General features: G+C 45.7%; 3 protein-coding genes across 5 annotated transcripts in view; 2 read left to right on the plus strand and 1 right to left on the minus strand.

The window, feature by feature from the left end:
* LOC135386075 (homeobox protein abdominal-B-like) overlaps nucleotides 1-16,339 on the minus strand; it is a 53,624-nt gene extending 37,285 nt beyond the window's left edge. The window contains exons 1-2 of one of the 3 annotated variants that reach the window (XM_064615794.1): nucleotides 15,940-16,339; nucleotides 13,321-13,620 (exon numbers count right to left, since the gene is read on the minus strand). In XM_064615794.1, coding sequence (XP_064471864.1) covers nucleotides 13,321-13,461 — 141 coding nt within the window. In that variant the 5' untranslated portion in view covers nucleotides 13,462-13,620; nucleotides 15,940-16,339. Of the gene's footprint in view, nucleotides 1-13,320; nucleotides 13,762-15,939 lie in introns of those variants that run through there. The other 2 variants (XM_064615796.1, XM_064615795.1) reach the window with 2 other exon arrangements.
* On the plus strand, nucleotides 15,792-18,996 carry LOC135386076 (uncharacterized). The gene is made up of 2 exons (XM_064615799.1): nucleotides 15,792-16,389; nucleotides 18,447-18,996. Exons 1-2 carry the CDS (start codon nucleotides 16,030-16,032, stop codon nucleotides 18,801-18,803), a joined length of 717 nt encoding a protein of 238 aa, XP_064471869.1. The 5' UTR covers nucleotides 15,792-16,029; the 3' UTR covers nucleotides 18,804-18,996.
* A 5,899-nt stretch (nucleotides 18,997-24,895) lies between these two features.
* On the plus strand, nucleotides 24,896-26,703 carry LOC135386077 (transmembrane protein 169-like). The gene has a single exon (XM_064615800.1). It carries the CDS (start codon nucleotides 25,081-25,083, stop codon nucleotides 26,011-26,013), a length of 933 nt encoding a protein of 310 aa, XP_064471870.1. The 5' UTR covers nucleotides 24,896-25,080; the 3' UTR covers nucleotides 26,014-26,703.
* The last annotated feature ends 315 nt before the right edge of the window (nucleotides 26,704-27,018 follow it).

A 27,018-nucleotide genomic window follows, 5' to 3' on the forward strand; every position in this document is an offset into this window, starting at 1 on the left:
TGATATAGTGTGAGGCGTGAGACCCCTAAGTTTAACACACACTGTACGGTAGAGCAAAGCATGCGGTCATGAGCATTTTTGTGCTGGAACTTGAAGGGCAAAGCCCACAACACTATAATTCGCAGTACACTGCAACATACTGCGAAAGTACATACATATTACGTGACGCAGAATGCATCACTCGTTTAGTAGCGAAGACAACGTGACTTCTCCAAGCATCTCAGTTCTTTAGATGAGCACATCCAATTAAGGAGTAATTTCCTGTGCGCGATACCCGACAAAACCCACATGACTATAGCATTTTTCTATTGTGGTACCAGCAGTAGCATCATCAATTTTTTCGTGCTGCGATGTTCACCTATGACCTCAAAAAGTGCCTAGCGATTGATTTATATTCACTTCGCATGCGGCGTGTAAACCGGGTTCTGGTGACCCTCACTAGGGCGCAAGTAATTCACAATCAAAGTTGTCTCGCAAAGTCACCAAGGGGTGACTAAACTAATACATTTGGCCGTAAACGTTTAAACTTCACGTAAACTTTTAAACCTAAACGCAATATACCGCATATGAAAGATCACGTGCGTGGAGCGCATTGGAATTATTTCGTACTCCTAAGTTCCGCTGCTCACGCCGAAACGGCTTTAGTTTTCGGCCGTATACTTGCATATGACTTGGAGTTCATGGGTGGGGACAGTGCAATATCCGCTCGCTCAACTATACACAACAAGGATTGGATTTGAAGTGAATAAATCAAGTGTATCAAACCACCTTCCCTCTACGAGGTCTATTCACTGAAGGCACCCGCACTTGAAGGCACTATATATATGGCTTCGAAAAGGCGGACCACAGCCATGATGTATAGGTATACACGGCGAAGTTTGGTTTTTGTTTTCATTCGCTGTTAGCGGTATAGGCATGCTATTTAGAGAACGCAGAGATTACTGGGTTGTATAGTACAAATAATACTCATATTGCAATAACCTAGACGCCAAATGAGCAGTGAATATACGATATACAGTGAATACGGTGAAGGTCTGAACGGTAAAGGACCGCCTGTGCAGGACCTATATACATCATGTGGCGGATATGGCGGCAAATCCGCTGTAGCGACAGTGCCCTCCCCCCTGCGTGTGACGTCATGCCTCATGCGTATAACCCATGTGTTAGGTAACGTTAGAAAGCATACACGCGCATATGATTGCGGTATAGGTCACTCGAAGTAGGGGAAAGGGGACCACCCAAGAACAGAGCCAGTTTACAAATACGAAATACCCCCTTTTATTCAAGCCGCGCCATGTTCGTAGGTGCGTACGACGATGCTTCACCTCGATCTCTGAACTGTGACCTGGCCGGATGTACGCAGAAATAATACCTCGCTGATAGACTTTCTTCGCATGCCGCCACAAAGTCTATACGCCTATGTTTTCTGCCCTGTACCGTAAATCATTTTCGATCGCCTGCAGCACTTTCTTTTCGATGTTTCGTACACGTTACTTCGGCCAAGAGGGCTGTGTGGTAGCGGAGGCTCATTTTATGGAGCAACGTCGTCATGCCTGTGTAGCTTTGCGTGTGCAGCAACGATTCGATATTTCGCAATAAACATATACTGCCTTCCAAGGAAACAGCATGTTGTACTTCATAACACCATTCAAGCCCGCGTAGCGGTGCTGCACTATAAGTCGTACTTCAAGGAGATTTGCTACGAACGACGCCTAGACCAGAGGTCTCCTGGTTTTCTGTATATGACAACAAGCTGCCAAGAACTATTATTCCATTGAAGAGTGTGGGACGTGTCAGGGCAGTACTCCAGAACGATGCCTGACAGTTGTGTTCGGAATATTTTATCTCCAACATTTAGCCTATTTAGCCTGTATTTTTAGTGAGAGAGAGAGAGAGAGAGAAATGCATGATGACGATGATATGGGGATGACTTTCGCTCATTGAGCAGAATGCTACCCCATTGCTATTGGGTGAAAGTGAGAGGATGGTGATGAGGATGATGCTGACGACGCTGACAGGGTTTTGGAGAGAGTCGATCAGGCCGGTAGTTTGCAGCAATTTGATGAAGGGTCGCAAGACGAACATCTGCTTTCGTGTGTCCCATGGTCCCAAAATGAGTCTGAGGTCAAGGGGTCGGCTGTCAATCCGCGCAAAGTCGTTTGCCAACAAGTGACGCTCCCTCCGATAAGTGGGACATGCGATGATCACATGGTCCGCGGTCGCTGGCACATACACTCCGTGCACAAGTGACTACTGGCACACCCTATCTGGTAACGGTAGTACGGCGAAAAGGCAACATTCAGCCGTAGGCGATGTAGGAGGGACTTAATGACGCGCGGTAAAGATGTTGGTAAGCGACACGAGAATGTTGGGTCTACAATTCCCAGTATGGTACTGGCCGTGACATCCCGACGCCATTAGTGACGCTATTTTTAGTTACGTAATTACACATATACTGAAAACTCGAGGACGGGCCACCACCAGCTGTTTGCTAATGCAGAAGCGAAAAACCGACTGTAATGTTGCCGTGTGCAAGCGGCCTGAGAAAGCAGGCACATTGTTTCCAAAGTACCCGGTATACATGCCCGGTAGATGCATTGAGACTCCTATGCTGTGTGGTTCAATCTGGTTATTGTGACGTCTAAAATGTGATATCCTGGTTTCAGTTATTTTCGTAATGGGATGTACTTCTTATTTCTCTGCCGAATAGGTTTATGTTTATTCAAAATATTCATTATGTGTGCCCACGTTTTCTCGTTCTCGATTATTGTATAATTATGCACCGTAACATTACTTCGATGAAACTACATTTAAAAAGTTTGAAAAATCACCCCGTCATAAAAGGTCTCGTATAAAAAGCAGACGCTTCCACTGGGATATTTCCAACACTTTTTATCTATAATCACCTATTTACTGCGGCAAAACCTCTGAACACATTGACATCAACAAATGAAGTGATGCTGAGTATGCATAAATTATGCATGCTCTTCGTTTCACTTAAATTCAACGCGTATCAATTTCTCATAATATAACAGCAGTTAGGCAATTCGTACGCAGTCAAGCAGCATGTCCTTGGAGTAAACGCAACGAAAGTCACACTTTTGCCCCCCCCCCCCCTTTTCCCCTTCCTCCCATTATAGTCCTGGCCTTAAATTTTTCCACCGTGGTAAACAACCGTGAATAATGCAGGCATGCCCTCATGCAGCAAGCACTATAGCGCCCAACAAAACAAGCGCCCGCTTTTTGTAATTTTCTCTAGTCACTGGGCTTCTGCGTCACCCAGAGAAAAAAAAACTTGGAAAATTGCCCAGAGGTTTAATTTGGACGAGAAAGCTGCGCTCCCCGCCGCGTTTTACGACGGGTCACAAGTGGTCATGCGTGCGCATTGCCTGACGGCGGTGCTCCTCCCAGTGCTCATCAGTATTCACGGCATATGCTCATACGGCATAGTAGCAGCAACAACTCCTCGCTACCATTGGCGAGCGCTTCCCTCCTACTCACCCCTGCTCTTACGATTGGAGCTCACACGATGGCAACCGTCCAATCGCACTGAACACTACGTAATTCTTGCTTCAAAAGTGGTTTCGCGCTTCCTGTGTATCTGAAACTTTTGGAGGAGTATAGGAGAAAATTTGGAAATAGTACGCTCAAAGTGAGCTCACCTGATAAGTGCCTGTAACCTGAATATTGTAGGTGATTATGCATGACTGCATAATCAAATGAAGATACTTGAATAATATTAATAATACATCACTATTGTATTCGATTGCTGCTGAAACTAACTTCGGCAGAGGCAGGAAAGCAAATTATGAAAATGAAATAAAAACGGGAAAAGAGGATGAAAGATTATTATTCGTTTTATACCAACGTGCATGAGATTGGAAGTCGTGTCTTATTTTCACCTCGTTGGGCAAAGCAGAAGACACGTGCGGGACAAGATGGCCGACAACGAGGTGAGCGCGCACATCGAAGAGCGAATTATCATGAAGTTTCTCGTGAATGAAGGCGTAAAGTCACCTGAAATTCACAGAAGACTTCAGGCTCAGTATGGCCACGATACACTTAGCCGCAGCAAAGCGTTTGAGTGGGGCAAACGGTCTCGAGACGGCCGTACATCAGTGCAGGACGATCCCTGCCGGGGTGGCTCAGAGCCCAGTGTCAGAGTTCCCGAGAGCATCGAAGTTGTGGAGCGCCTGATCCTCAAGGACCGACGGATAACATGTCTCGGTATCAATAGTGCATATAATGCGATCAATAGTGCATATTATGGCCAGGTTCTCAGGGATGTGCATAAGGCGCTGAAGCAAAAGCGGCCGGGCCTCATCACCAAAGGAGTCCTCCTCCTACAGGACAATGCACGCCCGCATACCGCGCATCTCACGACACGCACCTTACAGGAACTTCGCTGAAAGTTGCTGCCACATCCCCCTTACAGTCCAGACCTCGCCCCCAGCGATTTCCATCTCTTCGGGCCACTGAAAGCGTTCCTTGGGGGCCGCCACTTCAGCTGCGACGACGAGGTCAAGGATGCGGTCCGATCATGGCTGCTACACGCCGGTAAGTATTTCTACGCTGCTGGCATCCAAGCCCTCGTGAAACGCTGGGACAAGTGCATTAGTGCAGCTGGAGATTACGCTGAAAAATGAAACTAATTTCTCGCCTGTAAGTTCATTTTACTCTTGCGAAAAATGAAAAGTCCCGGTTTGACTTGAACACCCCTCGTATATGCTCTGACGGCGAGTGGGGCAAGTTGCCACTTCATTTGTGGCATCACTAGGGCGCAGTATGGTTAGTATGAGATATTAAATTATGAGGTCATGAGCATCAGTTCACAAAGGCATAAAAGTCATAATATGGGTCCTGTTCCACTGAAGAGTGCAGGGGAGGGCAGCGTCCCTTGAAACCCCATGAGAAGAAGCGCGCGTGACGTTGCTGGACGATATCACGCCAGGGACCTATATACAGCACCGATGCCAATATGAACGGTGCCACAGTGAAGTTATTGACTCCTATATTGTTTCTCTCTTGCATTACAATACGGATCAGTTCATGATCACACGCAGGATCGATACCCAGCTGCCAACACAGCACTGTAGGGGCGCATACTACACAGTTGTCGACCTATTCCGAACTCGCTTGGCTGCGCGGACCTAACAATACGTGATCAGCTCTTGATAATTATATCGAACGTAATCGTCCATCATCATCAAACGTTTTAGTGAAGTCCACTTTTCACTATCTTTTGGAAACCTCACATACATGTAAGGTGATTTCCGAAAGTACCAAGACGTGCTCCGTCTTCGAGCCAGCATCTTCCAGTACCAGATAGAATAAACGAATACTAAAGCATTGTGATTTTATAATAACCTAAATATAAGTGTTTTCTCTGCAGTTGTTTTGAATGCGCGTGTCTACTCTGATATACAGTGAACGGACAGTGAATACATGATTCCAGCGAAAGTGCAGGTTATGCGTATACGCTGTAAACCATAGACACGCGAGCGTTCCACATTCTACCACATTACCCACGTGCTCATATACTCACGCAGTAGAGTGACCCCTCCTTTATGTCTCCAATAAATAGGTGCGCACCAACGATAACTGCAGACATAATATTGAAGGAGGTCAAAGTAATACGCCTTGGACCGCCATAAAATGGTCGTCCGTTGTCGGACATGAAGTCATACGTCATCCTTTATGGGCGGTTGTGTACGGAGAGTCTATACATGGAAATATCATTACGCCGATAAGGTCGCTGCGCAGCGAGGATGCATCAGAGTGCTCCGAAAGAGTGTACGTTGTCGTCGAATCGGAACAACGTAAAACTTCACGTGCAACGAAATAAAGAAAACGGAGAGCGAGAGGTAATAATATCAGAAATAAAATATCGGAGAGTGACCGCTACGTCAGGAAAGCGTCGGGAACCTGTGATTTGCATGTAGCGATTTTTAAGAGCCCAGGAGTTTCGCATTATTGTTGTGCGGTATCGCCACACTCGTGTTTGAAACATTGATATATCAACACACTGATATATGCAAAGTAACGAGTGATGGGCAAAGCATCTCGCAACTGTACTTAAATCAAAGTATACCAAGTACCAGGCACCATTTTGGGACTAAGTATGCAGTACAAAACATCCATAAAAGTATAAAGCATATATAGGCACAGTACTTTGAAGTACTCAACAAGTACATTGCAAATTTTCATCACTTCACGTTTCGCAGTTTGGTGGCTGCAATAAGTAAAATTAGTATAAGTAATAAGTAAGATAAGTCTATAATTAGCTGGCCCGGGAGTTCATGCAATATGCATATTTTTAGAGTGGGTTCTAACAGATATCCTAGCGTTTTTCTACATACAACGACACCGATCTACAATGTTTCGTGTGGCACATCATTGCATATTTCGACATATTTCTTCCTGTCATGTAATATGATGGGTGCATATTATGCCATATTTCGGCGCCATTTGAATGAATTTTTTTACTTTGCCCTTCCCTTTATTTTGCTCACGTTATTTCAAAAGGGAAGTCATCGATCCTAACCTGTGTTCCAGATATACGCATCTATGTTAAACGCTCCTTTTAGGCTGCTTCGTGCTACCCTGTCAGTAGATTTGACTAGCACCACTAACACCCAGAACCAACTTTTGAAGACAGAACGCGCGACACGTATAGTCAGCGAGTAGAAGCTGTCGTTGGTAAAAATAAGGGAATCAAAGTATTGAAGACTGTGAGCGCCGTTCTCGAAGGCAATGGACAGCGCAATGGAGAAACGTCTGCAGAGATGGGCAATAACTACTTTTTGTAGTTTAACTACAACTACTAACTACCTCTTGAAATTGTAGTTTAACTACTAGAGCAACTACATCATAGCACCGATAGTTAAAACTACTTTGTAACTACTGGGACGTATAGTTTAATACATTTTCAACCACCTTGGCGTTTTGTGCGCGGTGTCCAGCCTAAAGAACACCGACGGTTTAAACAGGATGGTTTCGTTAGCGAGCATCGTCGGAACATGCCTGTTCCCTGATATACCGAGCAATACCGAGTCACAACATTTTCTTCGACATCTTCGACAACGAAGATCATTTCCGCATCAGTGCTGCGGACGTTAAATTTTAACGCCTCCGTTCCATCTGTCATCGTGCTGCAATACTTTTTCGTATAAAACAGCACTACTATAGGAAGCCTGTAGAGTCCGGGTTATTGTCTATCGCCACCTGGTATACGTCTTGCACACTGGTCCTAAGGCGTTCCATAACAGACGATGACCGTCAGCTGGTCCTCAGACCGTCTGCTGCTTACTGAACTGTATTGTGTGGCGTCAGTGACGACTGCCGCCAATCGGGATCTGTCACTCCTGCAAACAACGATGGGCCCATGGACCGCGACTTCAGTCTGCGTGAATTGGAAGAAGCGATACGTGCTTGCGAGCACCGCTTTTCCACCGGGGGGGGGGGGGGGGGTATATTTATTAGACGAAAAGGAAAAAAAAAACGGGGAAAGGTCAGCCAAACGGGACGTCGGCTCGTCGGACCGGGTCTCGATGGGATCGTCTATAAAGCGACCGCCATTCTTGGATCTTTAGCTCGGAACAATCTGTTGGACCAGTTTAATAGAAGTTGGTAAGATGGAGGTGCTCCGAGACTCCTGGAAGACGTCACAAGCAGTATACCTATTCTGAAGCCTGGAAAGTCTCCAAAAGAGTTGGGATCCTTCCGCCCAGTCAGTTTAACCATCTGTCTTTGCAGGGTTATGGAGCACATTACCTTAATCGCATATGCTACATAGCCTCCTTCCCGATTCCATGGCAGGTTTCAGGGAGTATCGTTATGCAATGGATTGCATATTAGATTTGGTGTGGTGGATGGGTGGTGACGAAAAACCGGCTTGCCGTTGTTGGCCTCACGTATGTGGGCTGCGTCACGACTGTAGCCAGGATGAGATGAGATGGTATGATAACAGATGAAGGAATTATGACGGCCGAAAATTAAGATCTAGGGCAGTCACTGCAGAGTTGTCGAGAAGTCCGAGCAGTACTCATAGCATATTCGATTTGACCACCAGAGTTGAAGAAGAGCGAGCGAATGGCCGCTTAACGACAACCGTGTTCATTGACATTAAGAGAGCTGATACGACACGGTTATTCACGCTCATGTGTTGCACAACTGGGATTGGTCGGTCGTCCACTTCGCTAAATCGCAGCATATCGGCAGAGACGAAAAGTGTCCATGCGCACGGACGTGGGGATAGCCACTGTCATGCCCAACTGGATGCCTCAAGGCGATGTCTTGAGCCCTCTTCTTTTTAACGTCGTTCTATCGTCTCTACTTCAACTGCTCCCCCGAGGCGATAGTCTCTATATGCTGATGACATCTGCTCTTTTTCGTCTGGAGAGCAGTCTCTGTAGCACTGGAGTCCCGACTGCAGATATCCCTCGACGTGGTGACCACGTTTTCTACTTCAATGGGCATGAATGTTTCTTCTCAGAAGACTGTTTTCCTTCCATTTACTCGGAAAAGGCTGTCCTGCTTTCGGCTGGAGACAAAAGGATGTGCTGTGCCACGAGTAAACTCATTCCTTGGCATAATATTAGACCGCTTCCTTTCTTGGAGACCCGGAGTTGTCAGCCTCGAGACAAGTTACCATCCCGCATTAACATATCACGATATTTGGCAGGATCTCGGTGGAGGTGCCAATGAGCGTACATGCCTGAACTTCATACTGCCTTGGTGATAGCACTGCTCACATACCCGCTCCTATATAGTTCTGCATGGTCTTGCTGTATCGTCAAAGAGTACTCTGAAAAGTGTGTTGGCAAAGAGCGTCAAGTTGTAGGGTTCCACGTGCAACTTCTAATGCAGTTGCTATAACCCCAAGCTCAGCAGCCCCAACTGGTCTCGTTACGAATGCAAGAATCGCTACGCCATTATACCCGTATTATCACACGACTGCGTCCGACACCCATTATCTCGTGCTCTCTCTAGACGAAGCTCCTCAAGAGCCCATCAAGCTGTCATACCTATAGCCGTCACTGTATTCATCGGCATAAGCCGCTGCCGTGCCGTGCGTCCCGCCGTGGGCTCTTGAACCTCCTGTGGTTTTCCCTGCGATCCCTGGCCTTATAGGAAAGAGGTTTATTCCCTCAGGTGTCGTTCGGCATCACAGTCTTCAGGTGCAATCTGAGGGTCAGAATACATATCTTGCAACACAGGCGCGTCGACTTATACAGAAGGAGGACTGACATGCGCTTATGTGGTGCCTGAGCTCTCAGTTGAGGATGATCCCCGTCTGTCTCGTTGCCCATCTTGTACTCCAGCAGAGTTTAACGGTATCATCATGACCCTGTAGTTTATATACAAACATTCGCAACAGCAAAATCGTGCGCCATACATAGCGATTTAAAATCTGGGTTTGAACAACGACAACAACAACTACATGAATGACGATGGAATGAGGTGATGCACCGCAACAATTGCGGTACCATACCTCAGTACATGTGGGTTAATATATGAATGGGATGACGATTAAAAAGATGAGGCGTACACACTCGCACACACACATGACACACGCAAATGAGATATCACACACGCGGGTGCGTCTAACTGGTGGGGATAGTAGTTCATCCGGTCGGCCACCGGAGATGTAGTGCTGTGAAGATCACATCTCCGCACTCATGGCAAAAGCTCTGAGGTCAGAGGAGTTCAAGCAGGCTAGTAGACGTCAAGAACACATAGAATGAGTGCAGGCATGGACAGTGCTGCACAGGGTTAGAAGAAGGGCCAAAGATTGCGGCAAGGCTGAGCGGCTTGTTGTTTATACGGGTCAGTTGGGACTGGAGCATTGCTCTCTCCGAACTGTATAGAGGGCAGTCGATGAGGACGTGTTGAATGCTTGCCACCATGCCGCAGCTGGAACACGAGCTGGTTGAAGCATACCATAGGCTGTGTCTGAACTGTGGGGTGAAAGCCACATCGAGGCGAGGTCGACGTTTGAAGTTCTCCGAGTAGTGTTGGTTTCCGCAGGCTTGCTCCAATTGTACACGCGACGTCATTGGCATACCACTCTTGTGCTGCGAAATGGCATGATATCATCCTACAGTGGATGCCTGGACATTCCGGTATACCTGGCAACGATAAAGCAGCAGCCCACCGAGCACGGGCCAGTACGTCATGCGTATACTTCACCAGCTCTGACAGGCGGTTAGTGCTCGCCACAGAGAACGTGCACGGAGCTCTGGTTTGGTGGACACACGTCGGCACTTTACAGGACACATCCAGACAACGCCTTTGTGGTACTGGCATCGCTTTCGACTGAATGTCCCCTATACAGTGGCCGGACCCTACACAAGATTAGGAACGCGGCCACCCCCAACTACTCTCTGTGTGGAGCAGTCGAGGATGTAGTATCGTCGTAGTTGTGTGTGAACGTTATTTTGAAGGCGCCTACGATCGGAGTTGGCAGCGCTGGACCACCGCCCTTCCAGCGTCGTCAAAATTCTATGGCCGTGGGGACCAACGATGTTCTGGTCCTAGGGACCCACAATTCAAGCAACGCGCGTTTCGCGCTCTGGTCCAATATTTTCAGGACACTGAGGCGGACACCAGGTTCAAGAGCTCAGGGACATCAGGGAAGGACACCGCAACCCATCACTTTCGATTCCTCACTTTTCATTTTTCGCACACTCGAGCGACAGTATAACATCAATCCTTCGTTACCTTTTCTTTCTTACTTGTTCATATCTCAATTTCTTCTTCATTTCCTCAACACCGCCTGCGAAACACCAGTAATAGATGTATGAGGTCGGCGTTCAGCTTGGGTCCTTTCATGAGGAGACTGTTTAGAGACGGTTGTCCGGGGCAGTCAGACAAGGCATCGAAGACGACGCGGAGCTTTGTCGTTAACGGCGTCTTTCCGGATCACGGCGTGATGAGGCATATAGTATACACGTTGTCGGTTTGGTTCGAAACATCAGCAACCCGTTCGGCACCTCAGGCACCTCAGGATGAGGACACGTCCGAGTAAACGCATCTACAGTTGTGGAACCACGGTCTCCGCATATTTTTCTTCACATACCCGTTCGTATATACCCAACCACCGTTGGACGGCTATAGTTCACATAACATGCACCCCGCCGTTAGTCAACCTAATCAGGATTGGACCTATATTCTAACAGGATAACCTAATTGGATTTCGTAATCAGGATTGTCAACACTTCGAAAAGAGAAAAAGTAGCCCAAAACTATGGGTGCAACCTGCATCCACAATATTAAACGTTGCTTACAAAGACGTACGTCATGAAAACGAAACTGACGAAGGGTTCCCCAACACAGGCAAGAATCGTTATATGTATTGCTTGTGCATAAAAAAGACGTTTTTCAATATTCAGCACTTTTTGCCACTCTTCTGTGGAGCAAGCAAACGAAGTAAGAATGCTCGCATGTATCCGTGCCAGCGTGAAAAAAAATGATAAAGGATTGTTGGGGAAAATGTTTCACCTTTTACAACAACACTGTCCTCATGGTTTCGATAAAAATCCAAGTTCCGAAAATAAGATTACACGTGGGGATGTGCGTGTTAAGATTACACGTGGTAGTGTCTTTTTTTATCACTCCACGTACTAGTACTGTTTTGCAATTGGTTGTTGTACTGTATATATTGTCTCTATCCATTAAACTTGTGCTAATTGCGAGTCTACAGGTCTACCTGTCGTTTATGCATTAACCCGCTTGTCCGCGTTCTTGACTGCAGTTTTTACTTTACTTTACTATGTTCTCAAAAAAAGCTATGAAATTATGAAATGACCGCGCACGAAATCGGATTATGTGCATCATTATCATGAAATCGGAAAGGCAAGTAAACCGCAAACGATGAGCTCGGTCTTTAAGATGAAGCATGGTTTTGCATACCAACTAAGTAATCATATTTCCGTTATACATTCATCTTACAAACTTGTATTGCCAACTGCATGTAGGATGGGACACGCGTAAGCTTGCCCACAATTAATGCAAACTTAATGCAATTACTACATAGGTAGTATATTTCGCAGTTGCTTAAAACGGGCTGTGTATATACGGTAAAAAAATGGCTGCAAAAATTTTCTCTGCGTGAAAGGGTACATATATATAACGTGTGATTTTAACGGTATTTCGCGTATACTGCGATTCTCCGTTTGTATCATAGTATAGTTCTAGAGCTGCATATTCGTACCACAAGTAACGATGCAAAGGAGAGATTACAGTGATCCATCTCGAACTTGTCAACTACGTAATTAATTATGCTGGTTAGGGTATGCCCCCCCCCACAACCTGTCCCAAACCTCTCTCACCTTCAATTTCAATTTCCCATCATGTACATACATTTGGCCTCTCCAAGATGATGATGGTGATGTGATAAATAATGTTTACCTACTAACGGGCTTTATTGAGTCAATAACGCGTCAATAACACTCAATTGGCGTCAGTTAGCTCAAATTAGCTCAATAACGCTGTCCACTCGTCATGAATAAGGAAACTATATGCGCTCGTCGGACCTTGCGTGCACGCGAGCGGCGATACCATCGGTGACACTTTTTAATGATCAGTCGTTAAATGTACATGCTCTTTAAGTTATCGATGAGGTCACGCTGTTTAAAGGCTTTCACTTACTTATTTATTATTATTATTATTATTACCCGTTCATAGGTTGCGTATTGCACGGAGGTGAAATTTGCTGCTCTGCTGGGAGTGAGGGGCAAACACTCTGCATCTTATACTGGTGGTTTCATATTCTTTAATGCCGACGAGCAGGGAATAGCGAGGCCTACTTCCTCCCACAACAGGATATGAACGCCAAATTGGAGGAATCATACATTCGGAAACGTTGTCGCATTCTGATATCATACAGCTTCAAAATATACTGCGGGCCGCACAGTAAAATATATATTCACATTGCTCACATACAAAGGCCTTTCGTAACCGTGTTGTCCCGGGCGCAATTTTGTGACGACAGGCAGTTTCTGCAGTTGCGAGTCGGTCATTGGTAACAATCGTTATGACGGTCGTATACTCCGTTTTGAGAAACAATGATAGTGTACAAGTAACGTCAAGGTTGTAGCGTCAGCGATGAAGACACACGTGGCCAATTCCGATGGTTGCAGTGTGGTGTGCAGGTGTGGCTTGTGTGAGCGAACGGAACGACCAATGAAACTCTACGTATACGTCGCATTGAAGCGACCAGTGTAACACGCATCCTCAAGCCAGTGTAAGATTTTTTGCACTACACAACGGCCACTCCAATTCGCCAACAGTCCATGTATACAAACAAAATGCTCTTACCGCACAGAATAAGCTCACCGTCACCGCTCCCGACGAGAGAAGTAAGGCTGGACCGCACAGAAGCCATACGTGCTGCGTGTAGCTCGTTCTGCATTCCAAAGTCTTCATAAAACACAAAAAGAATGAACCTGCTGACACCATCCGTTTGAATCCAGATATACACGATGTCGATATCACCACACATCGCAATCTGACGACCTTCCACAGTGCTTTCCGGAGTGTACACGTGCTGTTAACTGGCTGTGCCGTGCTTTCTGCAACACCCGGACTCCTTCTGTTCACCGCAGCGAGCGGCAGCTCCTGTAAAACCAGCAATGAAACTCAGTCATCGCATGAACCGGGATGTTGACGTTCTAAGTGAACGCAACGCCTACGTGTAAACTTCACGTCAACTGCCATGGCGAAATGGCATTTTACGTAGCAGCAACGCTGTTTTGAGTACGGCGGAATATGACTTAATGGCTGCCGTATGCTTGAGAGAGGTCGTATACGTTGGATTATATAGAGTCACCGAGGACAACGCTTCCTTCTCGAGAATGGTTCTCGTAAACGTTTAATGCTGCGTAAGAAAATATTATGATGCTCGGGTAACGTCAGATTCTTTTTTCGCGGTGGGTGCGCTGCCTGCATGTGCGTGCCAGGCCTTGTGAGCGCCGTCATATTTCATAAACCATGTTCTTCAGCTGCAATAAAAGATTGTGAGGACACTCTCAGTAGCATTGCAACACTTGCCAAACAACTAATATGTAATGTGACATAGCGATATGTCACGCTAAAGGCTCATGAAAAACACTCGCATGTTAGGAAAGCGTACATAGGACTTGATACAGCGGATAAACAATTGCCCGCTTAATATGCATAGAAAACAGTGCACGATCTTTTTGTGGAGTAATTTCGTGCATTTTGCGCGCGCTTCAGTCAATTTAGGGCAGAGGATATGTCACCAACAACCTGCAATATTTTATGGTGTATGGGCCACACAACGTGAAGCACGTAGTCTTTTAGACCTTCCATTTGTACAATAGGCTTTATAAGAGTAGCTGCGTTCCTTTATATTTATTTATTATATATACGGAAACTTTCTGAGTAACCTAGTCGGTGTTCGAACCAAGCAGTTAGCGAATAATCGACTTCCTTTTGATCATATACTCGTTCATCGATACAACCATGTTCACTCAGGCGTTGAGTGACATGCAATTTTACTCGTCCAGTACCTGGTCCCCTGCCGGTCGCCTTTGGAAAAAGCAGCAGTAAAGTGCAACTACTAAAATTCAATGGAAAACCTCGCCAGAGCTTGGGACTTCATATACAGCTAATGGCAAATTATGACTGTTTTGGCCAAGGTCTTGCGTAGACAGCCCTGAATAATGAACTCGCCGAGTATGCGCATGCAGGCTAATATAGTCGGTGAGGATCACCATGATATGGAACATTTTGTTCCACGTGGCCTTCTAACATCACATTACACAAAAGTTGTCTCCCTATGGGCTCTGCTGATAAGACCTCGATAAAAGCTGATGAACGCTCAAAAGCTCAAAAAGGTCGAAAAGCTGTGAAGTGCTGATATGGCGACGTTTGAGTAATAAGCTCATGTGGCTTTAGAGAACCTTTATGGGAACCTATATCGTATTCATCAGCCCCTGTTTCAGCTGTTTCCTCTGTTGCAGTATATGCTGTCGAAATGCTTTCTCCACATGCTTTTAGCGAAGCCCTATACAGGTTCCACTACGTTCGTATTTAGGTTTTTGATTAGATTATTACATAGACGGCGGCTGCTTGCGATGGCTGTGCTGTATTGTTCATTAGCGATGTGTCGTTTGAACCGCCGTGCCAGAAGAACGCGTATAGCCATGGCTCGGCTTGGCTGCCGTGTTGCCGTGAATATGCGGATGCGCAATACTGATTTTCGATGTCTTCCTCGGACGTATAGTGACATGGTGAAAATACCTGTCTTCTAACAATGATCATTCATTCCTGTCGAGTTCATGTTCATGATGAAATGCTTGGACACTTCCCGGTAACACGGCATTTTAACGGCATTAATACGTTTTCGATCTTTCTTTTTTGTTTTCACAGGTGTGGACAGATGGAGAGAGGACAGTAGGAAGGAGTGGGGAACAGAGGGATTAGTATGCGTCCTGGGCCGACTTCAGGAGGACCTGTGCCGACATTCGTCTGGAAAGTCTTCGGAAAACCCAGGGAAAACCTCAGACAGCACAGCCGGTGGTATAGGATTCGAACCCACTACCTCCCAGTCTTCAGCACGACCTTGGCTATCACCAACGAGCGGGACGTTGAGCAATTTGAACACGCCGGCATTTACCGACGCGTCAACAACAACAACAACAAAAAACTCTTTTGCTATAACTGCATGGGGTGAAACTTACAAGAATATAATTCTTATTTCTGGTGAACAAGTTTCTTAAGTTGCCAAAAGTATTGGAAAGTATTCTCACTTTGACGACAAAGAGGAATAACGTCGAACTATATACTTCTCGTGCCGCGAGGACTACATAGTGAAAACCCTTATTCGCTAGCTATATATGACCTACGTTGTGCAAAATCCCAATATCTTTGCAGTTAATACTCCAGTGGTGTATTCTGTCGTTCAAGGCTTACCCCTCATACGTCCAGAACCATCACTCCGGTCGGGCAGGTGTGACGTACTATCCCTGTACGAACATACCACGTATTCATTCGGCCCATGCCATGAGCGACCTACCCAGGGCCGCGTGCGATATATCTGGACACAGAGAGGTCAAGCCAAATCTACGAAAAGCGTCCACTTTGTACGCCGCCAAAGATGTAGCCTGCGTGGGCTTAGCAGCCGTGTTGGCACTACTTGGGGACCAGCAAGACCTGGACAGCGTAGACTTGGCCTTTCGAGCGTTCAGCTTCAGCGTCTCTCTTCTGTTCGTAGTGGCAGCTCGTACTTCTGGTGTGTTTCTAATGGCTTCAGCGTCGTGGTTGACGACGGCATCCCTGCTCGGAGACGTCACCCTAAGCGGAGCTTTCGTCGTCCTCAAACACGAGCTGCCTCTTCTGGATTCTACCGAATATGTAAACAAGGTCAGTTGCGGGTGGAAAAGATATTGTCTATAGGTCTGACGTATATAGCAGTCTCGCCTCCGACAAGGAGGTGGTTATCCAGTTGGTTATCCAGTTGGTTATCAGTCAGGTTAATCGCAAACGTGGGGAAGAGGGGGAGGGGGGCTTTTCAAAAATCGGATGCGGGAGGTCATTATTGCAGTTTCGTTGTAACAGCTTTATGTACCATTACTGACATGTATCTAAAGCTGAAATAACACTGCCCCCCCCCCCCCCCGGGTAGGAGGTGCACAGGGGAAGGTGCTAAGGGGCGTCGCCTAATTTTTTTTTTCTTTTTGCTTTTCTTTGTGGTGTTAGGGAGTGTAGGGGGTTCTGGATAAATCACTGACTGTACTTTTGCATCGATCCCGAAGCGCACGGATGGATGTAGGTTTAGCAGGAGTACGCTACGGTCATTGTTGCCAGACGATACGTGTGAATACGGACATATCTTCTTTTGAAATTGAAAGGCAGAGCAGGGTTATTAGAATAGTTAAAGCTTCTAGGACCAACTGTGATGTAAAACAGAAAACTGTATGCGTGCTTTGTTTGTAGATGTCTGGAATACAGCATTTAATATTGAAATGTATTGAATATAATATTGAAGTTTATTATTCAACGTTATTAGCAGTAGCTTTTCCTGTATCTAAAGCTGAAATAACACTGCCCCCCCCCCCCCCCCCCCGGATAGGAGGTGCACAGGCGAAAGTGTTAAGGGGTGTCGCCTAATTTTTTTTTATTTTCTTTGTGGTGTTAGGGAGTTAGGGGGTTCTGGATAAATCAGAGGATTTTTCTTGAACACTATATGCAACTGTGTATTGGATGAGGCGAACTGATCAGTGCATACTGTTCCGTGGGCGGAAATCGTACAAATGGACCAGGAGCCTGAATTCGACCATTGCTAACTGAAGAGAAAAAAAAGAACGCAGCGTTAACAGATGCGTAAAGATACCGGGGCATGCGCATGTGTGTCATTCATGAATCCCATACACAGCGTAATCGCGCCGATGAATCTTGATGAATTCCTAATGGGTCCTCAGGCGAGTTTTTCGCGCTGTACATACTGTGCGGAGAACAAAGGAGGCCAAGATAACCTTACGGGCCTCAGCGTAACTGTGAAGCATGGAAAACTTATCATTCATGATAACACCGTGCAGGAACAATTAACGGAGGTGCTGGTAAACATGCGTATTGCCGAGACATCGCGATTTTGATATTTGCCGGTACCGGTTCAGTCTCAATGTCGCTTTGTAATTACTTAACTGTCAATTGCTCCAGATATTATAAAAAAACAACAGATATTTAGTAAGCGTTAATATTGTTCAAGTTGCCCAGTGCTATCTTAATCGTTCATTTGTTGGAAGAGACGTATTCTAGTTCGAAAAGTTGTTTGTGGTGTTTCCCTCATGACGTCATTACATAGCACAGCAGTACCTTCGTAGTACTTGTACGAGACAGGAGTATGCACGACGATTGTTCCAGCATTTCACATGACGAAAAAACGACAAAAAAGTCCCAAACTGGAACTTAAGTATCCACTTCGCCGGGGTACTCGTGCTATATACTCATGCCGAATTTTTGTGAAACACACACCCGACGGCAGCTTTCGAGCATCGTTGAATCGTCAACTATCAGATTGCTATACTTTACTCACGTGAGGACAGTGCGTTGTGAATATTTATGAATGCGTTATGATAATATTGTATGTCTCAGTTCTCGCGTGGGCTAGGTGGTACATGTTGTGATAATGCGGATCCTGGGACGCGGACGAACGAAAGAAAACACACACTGCGACCCCATTGGTCAATAACGATGATTGTTTGTGTGTTTTCGTGTGTTCATCCGTGTCCCCAGTCTCCGCATTACCCATACCATGCATTGCTGAAACCAGACACCAGAAGGTGTCAAAATAACAGACTTGCCGTAATAATAATTTGGAACTCCACCAAGCAGTCACTCACACGCGTCAAAAACAATGTATGTACCAGCATGCAGCAGATTTTTATGCTCTAACAAGTTTTTCTCGTTCTCGGTTTTAGCGTTCGGTCACAAGAATCCCTGACAGGGGCAATGAGACGAACGGTTTCGTTCCCGTCCTTACATTGCGTGAAGCCCACGCTAAGGAGCGCAACCAAGCAGGAAGTCTTCTAGCCGAGTTAGGGGTTCTGCTGGTGGCGGATCACGTCATAGCAGTGTTTGCCAAGACGTATTTCTTGATCCGCATGCACGAGTACATGGCACACAGGAAGAATTGTATCGATGGAAGGTTTCCGCGACGTACCACTGGATCTGTACCTGAAGGACCCCGAAGAGCACAACAAATAAGTCAACGGCAGAGTGTTCAAGAAGCGAGAAGTGTCACTGCGTTGCAAAGTTTGGTTCTTTCTAGTGCGTGATCAATGTGTCTTGTACGGGCCCCGTGACGACATTTACTATTCTCGTCGACGGTTATATAAGTAACATTTGAAGGCTTGTATATGAATAGCTGACTGCATAAGGCAACTTCCTTATCCACAAATGTATTTGTTATCGCTGTATGTATGAACACGTAGGTAACGAGCTCAGGAATAAAGTACATCCGTTCTGCTATACCAGGTAATAGTGTAGCGTCGATAACACGACCTTGCGCGTTACACTTCAGTTATATTTCTGCATGCATTAATTTCAGGGCTGTTGCGAATATTCAAACGTTTTCGAATACCGCAGCCAACATATCCGATTCGAATTCCGAGTCTAATATGGAACCCTGTGTCCGAATTTCCAATCGAAGCGGCTATGCCTCTTCCAAACCGAATATATTCGAATATAGTCCCGAAGCTGCACTCACAAGCCCAAAAATGACGGAAAAGAATGTGTAAAACATCCGTATGCACATGTATGCGCGTGTATATGCTGTGTATCCGCGTAGCTACGTTCGGTTCGGTTCGGTTCGGTTCGGTTCGGTTAGGTTAGGTTAGGTTAGGTTAGGTTAGGTTCGGTTCGGTTCGGTTCGGTTCGGTTCGGTTCGGTTCGGTTCGGTTCGGTTAGGTTCGGTTCGGTTCGGTTCGGTTCGGTTCGGTTCCAAACCGAATATATTCGAATAGACCCGAAGCTGCACCCACAAACCCAAAAATAACAGAAAAGAATGAGTAAAACATCCGTATGCACATGTATGCGCGTGTATATGCTGTGTATCCGCGTAGCTACGTTCGGCGTGTTCGGTTAGGTTATTCGCTTCGGTTATGTGCCATATTCGCTTCGTAGTTGCTTGGGGGTAAACCACACGCTTTTGTTTTAAAATTGCTGTTCGCGCAATTCTAATACCTTTATTTCAACTTTTTTGTAAGGGGGCGCTAGCCTTTGTATATAGCGCACATCTTGCCCTTTGCTTAGACTGCCTCCTTTCAATGGCCCGGATATATCCGAATCTGCAGAATCTCAGAGAAAAGTAAATTTCTTTCCGCAATCCAGAAACACTGGCAAGACGGACACCTGCTACAAGATGGGGCACTCCGAGAACAAACTACAAATGATAGAAGGATGGCACCGCCATGACAATAACAGAATATATTGAGATGGCAGCTCTCAGTAATGTTTGCTAATGCCCTCAAAAGCTCGGTCGTATATAGTAAAATGCTCGTATATATACGCGTGATTGTCAAGATCAGTAGTAAAAGATTGACTTGCTCGTCGGCAAATGCAGCTACAGTGTGTATTACAGCATATGAAACTTTGTGGACTCTGAATACAGTGAACCCTCGTTATTATGACCGTGGTCGTTCCCGAAAATTTTAGTCATAATGCGGAATTGTCATATTAACGGGGGGGATTTGCAGATGTTTCACTGCATTGTTCCCCAGGAGTATGGTCGTAAAGCGCGTATGTCAGATTATCGGGGGTCATATTAACGAGGGTTCACTGGTACTTCCCTGTTCGTACAAACGCTGGCAGGAAGTGTATACCGCTAACATGGAAAGAATTAACAGAAAAACATGATGCATGGGAACGCGAAGGACAGTCAGTAATGGCGAATTTCACTGGTCGTTTTCAGGAAGCAGAGTTCTAGTGTGCCAGGGTGGGCTCTGCGTATACGAACGGTAAGAAATCACGTTGCAACGCATTACAACGGTAGAGATTGCATTACAACGAACAGTGGAATTCGCCATAGGTATATACCTCACAGTCTGTCCGAATAAGACGTTAAGACTAACGAGAGTTAGCCTATAGGCAGGCTACAAACAGGGACGACGCAGATACATAAGCCTCCAACGCTCAAGGAGGATCTATTCCAATTATACGTTAAGGATGATCGATTTCAGCTTATCTCGAGTTTTTCAGTGATCGGCCGGCGTCACGGATTAAGAGAGTCGTGACTACGTATCGCTTCCTGAAATAAGTTTCATGCTCGCTGTGTTCTCACGGCAACTGACTGTGAAAATGCGGAGCGAAGTGCCCTTAATTTGCTAATTTACTGAGAAACTGAAGGAAAAAGCGCCTGGACTGCTAGTGCTTCGAGAAATGGTGGCAATGATCCATTAAAAGAAATAGTTCAGAGAGAAACAAACATAATTTAGGGAGCACCTTAACGGTGCATAGGGCGCCCTTTCTGCAATCTCAGCATGGACTGCAAAATAAAAGATGGCCCCTTGAAGTGCACTGGGCTCTGGGGATCCCCGACAAGTGATTTATCACGACCCCCCCCCCTAATCCCCAAAATGACTGGCGACACCCCCTAATATTTTATCTGTGCACTCCCTACAAGGAGGGACCTTTCTATATCATCCCCAATTTTTTGCACCCCCCCCCCCCTCATGTTTGGGATTCTGGATAAACCACTGTCCCCGAGGACGGAGCGAGAAATATGGCAGAAAGAGCGCGCTCCCTGAAGGGTGCAAAACTCTAGGTCCCCGAGAGCGGAGCGAGAATCGGGAGCACATCCAGACCCCCGTTTTTCTTTTTTCTTTCTTTTTTTTTGCGTGGTGGGGAGGGGAGAGAGGAAAATCCCATGTATAAACTGGCGCTTTCGGGGGCAATCGCCCCCCCCCCCCTTGGATTCGCCCCTGGCAAGAATATGGCTGACACAGAGGGCCCCTTCAAGCGCACAAGGCTCTGGGGAACGTCGAGGGCAGAGCGACAATGTGGCTGAAAGAGAGGACCCTTGAAGCGCACAAGGCTCTAGGTGTACCACAGGGTGCGGAGCAAGAATATGGTGGAAAAGCAGGGCCCCTTGAACCCTGATAGGACCCCTTGTTTTGTGGCGCGTCATGCACTATGGAGGCGTTAAACACGGGCAGCGGTGTGCTGATATTGCAGCTCATGATCCTAGTAAAACCTCGGATTACATCGTAACCAAATATTGTATTCGGAAGAGGAAGTTCCTGTGTTTCGCAGCATTGTCATATTATAATATTGGAGTCGTGTTGCTTTTGTGCTCTTGCTTGAAGAGGGCAAAAAATGTGAATTGTGGTGACCTCGCTTTCTTCGGCACATTAACTTGGCTGAAAGCGGTTTTATAGAGGGCGTATCCCTACATGCACGCCCATGCACATACAGCAGCATGGGTCGGGCATGAATCAATTACTCCCTTTCGGTTGTATAAGCTTCTCAACGCGCTTCATTTGCTTTCTTTCTTTCTTTTTTCTTCTTCGTGCCCCCTCCACAGCCTTCGAAACTCATTAGGACTAGACCGGGCCACAGCGCCTTTTCCCTCAAGTGCGAACGTCTTCTACGAAAGACCATAAAATTGCTCCTGGACAAGCGCGCGGCATCTCCTTGTTGTTACCACTCCCTTCCTGACGTTCCTGTTCACCTTTCGCAGCGCTCTTTTTTTTTTTTTTTTTTGCAGGGATTGGAACCAAAACTGAAGAAACCAAAACGGCAACCGGAGATATTTCCTCCTCGCAGCTATTGCGTTCATTCAGTTGTGTTGGGTCTTCCTTTTGAAAGTTGAAGGCTTCCTTCTGTCACCACCACCACCGCCACAACATAACACATTAATTTTGGGCTGTGGAAATAACGGCCAGTCCCTGAGTAAGTTGTAACAGAACATGGAGAGTATGCAGTATGCCACCGTAACGTGAAACCTGAAATGCAGACCTGTAACACAGTGTTGAGGTGAAACACTGCTGTGTCGGCAACAACAACAGAAGTACATTGGTGTTCTGTGCTTGCTTAACTAGGACCAAAACTCACTTTCGTGATCCCGTTCTAACCGATTTCAACCGGTTCAAACCGATATTTTGCACTGCTTCAAAGATGAACCCGAACCAATATGTCTGAACCTGAACCCGAACCGAGCCGAAAAAAAAAGAACTAGGTGTCCCCAGGATTCATATTCCACGGATGAAGACTGCAATGAAATGGATGAAACCGAACCAGAACAGAAAAATGTGTCTTCTTATGAAGCCCTTAAAGCTGCTGATACACTTAGGAAGTTTTTTTTTGCATCAGAGGTAGGTTGTGAATCGGTGTGCAGCAGAGGTGGGGAGTAATGCATTACAAAGTAATGCATTACCGGTAATGCATTACTTTTGAGTAATGAATAATGGTAATGAATTACATTTTGCCAGCAAGTAATGAGTAATGGTAATGCATTACATTTCAACTGAGTAATGCAGGGTGGCATTACTCATTACTTTTGTCGAATGTTCATTGCGCCACGTGAAGATTGGGAACACATCCAGGTTTCAGGGCAACAAAGAAAGAGAAGGGCTCAGTTCAACAGTCGGCGGTGTGTGTCACAAGTGTCCATGATGGTATCACCGATTTTCTCCTGTACGCATTTGGAGTAGAGGATAATCAACGAAAAAGAAACATAGCCTCTATTAGGGTAACAAGTGACAATTGCACTAGGATTCGCTGTTTTGGTATGGTACCGTGTTAGTTTCTCTTGTGCTGTCAGAGGCCGTTTTTCTGCAAGGACAGAATTTTAGGGCTGGGCATAGCGAAAAGGCAACATGGAGCCGGCGGGTGAAGATTTGTCCCATTCGTAGGTCGAATTTAGTGCGTATATCGAGCCAGTTAGTTGGGATGGGAGACATTTTAATGTTCGGTGCAAGCGGATCGCAGCCTAGAATCGCTAGATGGGTTCCCGAAAATGAAGAGACTATTCGTGCAATACAACACAGAAATTCAGTCATTCCCTCCGGTGAACGAGTGTTCAGTACGGCAAAAGATGTCCTGTCGCCGATGCGGGCAAGGCTAGCGGATGACAACTTTGAGCGTGAACTCCTACCATGCTGCAATAAATCTTATCAATCAGCCTCGCTTCTGTCGGGATTTAGTAGCACCGATTTGGGGAATACTCAGGTGGCTATTGCCTATAACAAAAAAAAGCTAGGAGGAAAACTTATGCATAGCATCTTTGAGGCTTATTCCCTAAAATGTAAATGTAATGCCAGAGTAATGCCATTACTTCGTTGAAGTAATGGCATTACTAATGCATTACTAACATCGAAAAAGTAATGACTAGTGTAATGCATTAGTTTTTTATACAAGTAATGAGCAATGGTAATGCATTACAAAATAAAAGTAATTTCCCCACCTCTGGTGTGCAGGAAGAAGTTTGAGAGCAACCCTGATTAATAGCCAGTGGGCAGGTTGACCCTGTATCGTTTGATATCAACTGCCCATGTTTTCCTTGTCATCAGTGTTGTTCATTCCAGCATGCTTGATTTATCTTTATTTTCCAGTTCAATACGGCGAGTGCCATATCAGAGTATGTACTGCTGTATGCTGTACCGTACCACGTCGTGTGTCTGCGCACACGAGATGGCTTGAACAGAAGAGGGACAATGTGGCTTGCCAAATAAGGGACCTAACAGGTGAAGCACGTGATTACCTAACCCCCGATACCTCATTTTGTTGGCTTGGTCTCATTTGTCACCTGTATCGCGATCGCGCAAAAGAGCGCACCCCCCTCTACACAAGCAACCTATCAGGTCACGAGCTTCACAAACAGTCACGAAAAATAACGACGAAAACTGAAGGTGCTTCGAACAGTGATTTATCCTCCCACCCACCCACAATTTTTTTATTTGCTGCAGTGATGAATCCCCCTCCCCCTCCTCCTGTTTGCGCTTTTGGATAAACTATGGTTTCGAGCTAACACGTTTCCCGTCATGATAGTTAGGACGCAAACAGAGTGTCCCAAGAGACAAGTTTGATGCTTCATTGGGGGATAGAACCCTAGAACTTTTTCACACGAGCATGGCCTTTTCGTGTGCCATCCGGTCGGAACTACACTTCCACACTGTAGGAAGAAAAGAAAAACAGTGAAAGAAAAGCCGGAAAAAGCACCATTTAATGGGTCCCTGTGCTGTCAATTAAAACACGAATATCACACGGATGAGAAAAACGTACTTCTTGGGGATATGCACGAAACGAAATCACGCAAACTACCAAGTTTTGTAAAGCCAAAAACCAAGGAGCGATGGCAAAGGCAGCACGCCACGCCACCGTTAACGCTGATGTAGTATGTAATGTATCCTGGCAACATTGAGCCCTCAAGGCGTCAAAAATGGCGACGAGGCAAACCGGCAGCTGTTGCAAGATATCTTATCGCGAGTCATTAAATGCTGCAGCCGTGTAGATAACAATAATTTCCGTGCTCAATTATGTAGCTTACAAGATGAAACCCTAAACTGGCGCAGGGACTTTTTTGAGAGAAGCTACCTGAGCAGTACCCGCCATGGTATGACTGACATCGAGCGTCCAGGTTCCGTTCCACACAGAAACAGGTACTCAAAATCATCGTTGAAGTACGCAAGTCAAATGAATCAAAGTCCGCTGTCAGACGGACATTCAATGCGTCCGATCATGTCTTCAAACGGCGTTGGAACACCCGAGAAATCCCCCGAAAATGAGAGGCCGCCGGAACGCTCTGAAAGAAAAACGTCCGTAGAGTTCCAGCTCGACCAGGTGCCGGAAATCCGCGAACCAGATCAGTGGACGACGGACAGGTCGCACACATTGGACAACGGCAGTACGGACGGAGAGCTGTCGAGCATCAACGAGAAGTCATCCCTGAACTCGCACTTAGAAAGGGGTGACCAGTACGTCACAATGACAGGAACCATCAGACGGGGACGAAAACAGAGCACTACGATCGACATGAAAGTGAACATATCAAGGGAGGAGCTCGACGAAATTGAGAGCAGCATAAAAGAACAGAACGCCAAGGATGAAACCGACTGTTTCTTTGGTGCGAATAAAGGACCACACGTATTCCTCCTTTCCATCGCCCTGATCCCGGTAGTCTTCGTCGTCTCTGCAGCACAGTCCTTCTATTACGGGACCATGACGTGGTACAACGTGTTAATTGTTCTCAGTGAAAAACGGACAATATTCCACAAGGTTTTCCTCAGTCCGTTCTGGATAATATTTTATCCTTTTCTGATCTTACCAGCCACGGTTGGACTGGGACTTTACGCAGCAGGCGTGCAGATATCTTGGGAGTATACCACCTGGAAACAAGAAATTCAAGACTGGGAGAAAGGCTTTTATGGATGGCTCTGCTGTTTTTTGCACTTGGAGGAATGCTCACCATATGAAGTGGTGGTTCTCACGGATGCTCAGCCTGCCACTGAGAGTGGCAAACCAAAAGATAATGATGACACACCCCTGTAATCTTTATGGTGCAAGTCATTTTATGTCAATACGGGGGGGGGGGGATATGTTTAATGATAACATCAATACGGGTATGTGTATAAACCCAATATGCAATGAATTTTTTGTGTGTACCGCAAAAAATTCCCCAATTCCATGACGTGGTAGTCTTTTTTAATGTACAATTAGTGTTCAGTATTTCTTGTCGGGATCCTTTGTTTTCAATTGTGTAACGTGATGCAACTGCCATACGATTCCATATGTTGTCTGGTCAGATGACAGCTTGTGATATTTTACATAGGAGTTTAGGTAAGGTAGCAATTTATACTTTTATATGTTTGCGGGAATCAGTATCAGAAGAGTGTATTTCTTTGGTCTTCAGGTGCAGGCATAAGTCAAATACCCTATTTGTAACTGTTGATTCAAAGTGCCAAAATATGTCTTTGTAAAATCTAATGTTCTTTGTTCCATCAAGATCTAGTCAAGAACACAACCTACAGCCAATCGTGTACATGCCAATCATGTGTTAATGCATAAATGCCATTATTTGCAAAATAATTTTGGTACACATTTGAGGAATATGCATGCAGTTGGCACCTCAACATTTTACCATACACATTCTATCAGTAGTGCCCTCTATGGTGCCAAATTATAAACTTGACACTATACCAGACTGTGGCTAGTCCTTTTGTAATAAATCCTTTAGCCAGACTGGATCTTTCTTTATTCACATTGTCATATAAATTTCAGTGTACATATCTGCATGCTATTCATAAATATGCTGAATAAAAATTAGTAATGGAAGTAGTAGAAATAGAATATTGCAAATTCAAATACTGCAGGATGCTTAGACTCCATAGTGTGTAAGCAGCAAGAATGACACGGATCGAAGAACTGACAAGGACGATTGCTAACCCTCAAGTAATTGCATTTGTACGTTTAAATACAAATCCACAAAGTACACGCTAGATTACACACAGCACTTGGCACATGTAAAGGGTTCTGAAAAACATTCTTCCTTCTGCG

Source organism: Ornithodoros turicata, chromosome 2, assembly GCF_037126465.1.
Source record: "Ornithodoros turicata isolate Travis chromosome 2, ASM3712646v1, whole genome shotgun sequence".
Taxonomy (NCBI): Eukaryota; Metazoa; Arthropoda; class Arachnida; order Ixodida; family Argasidae; genus Ornithodoros; species Ornithodoros turicata.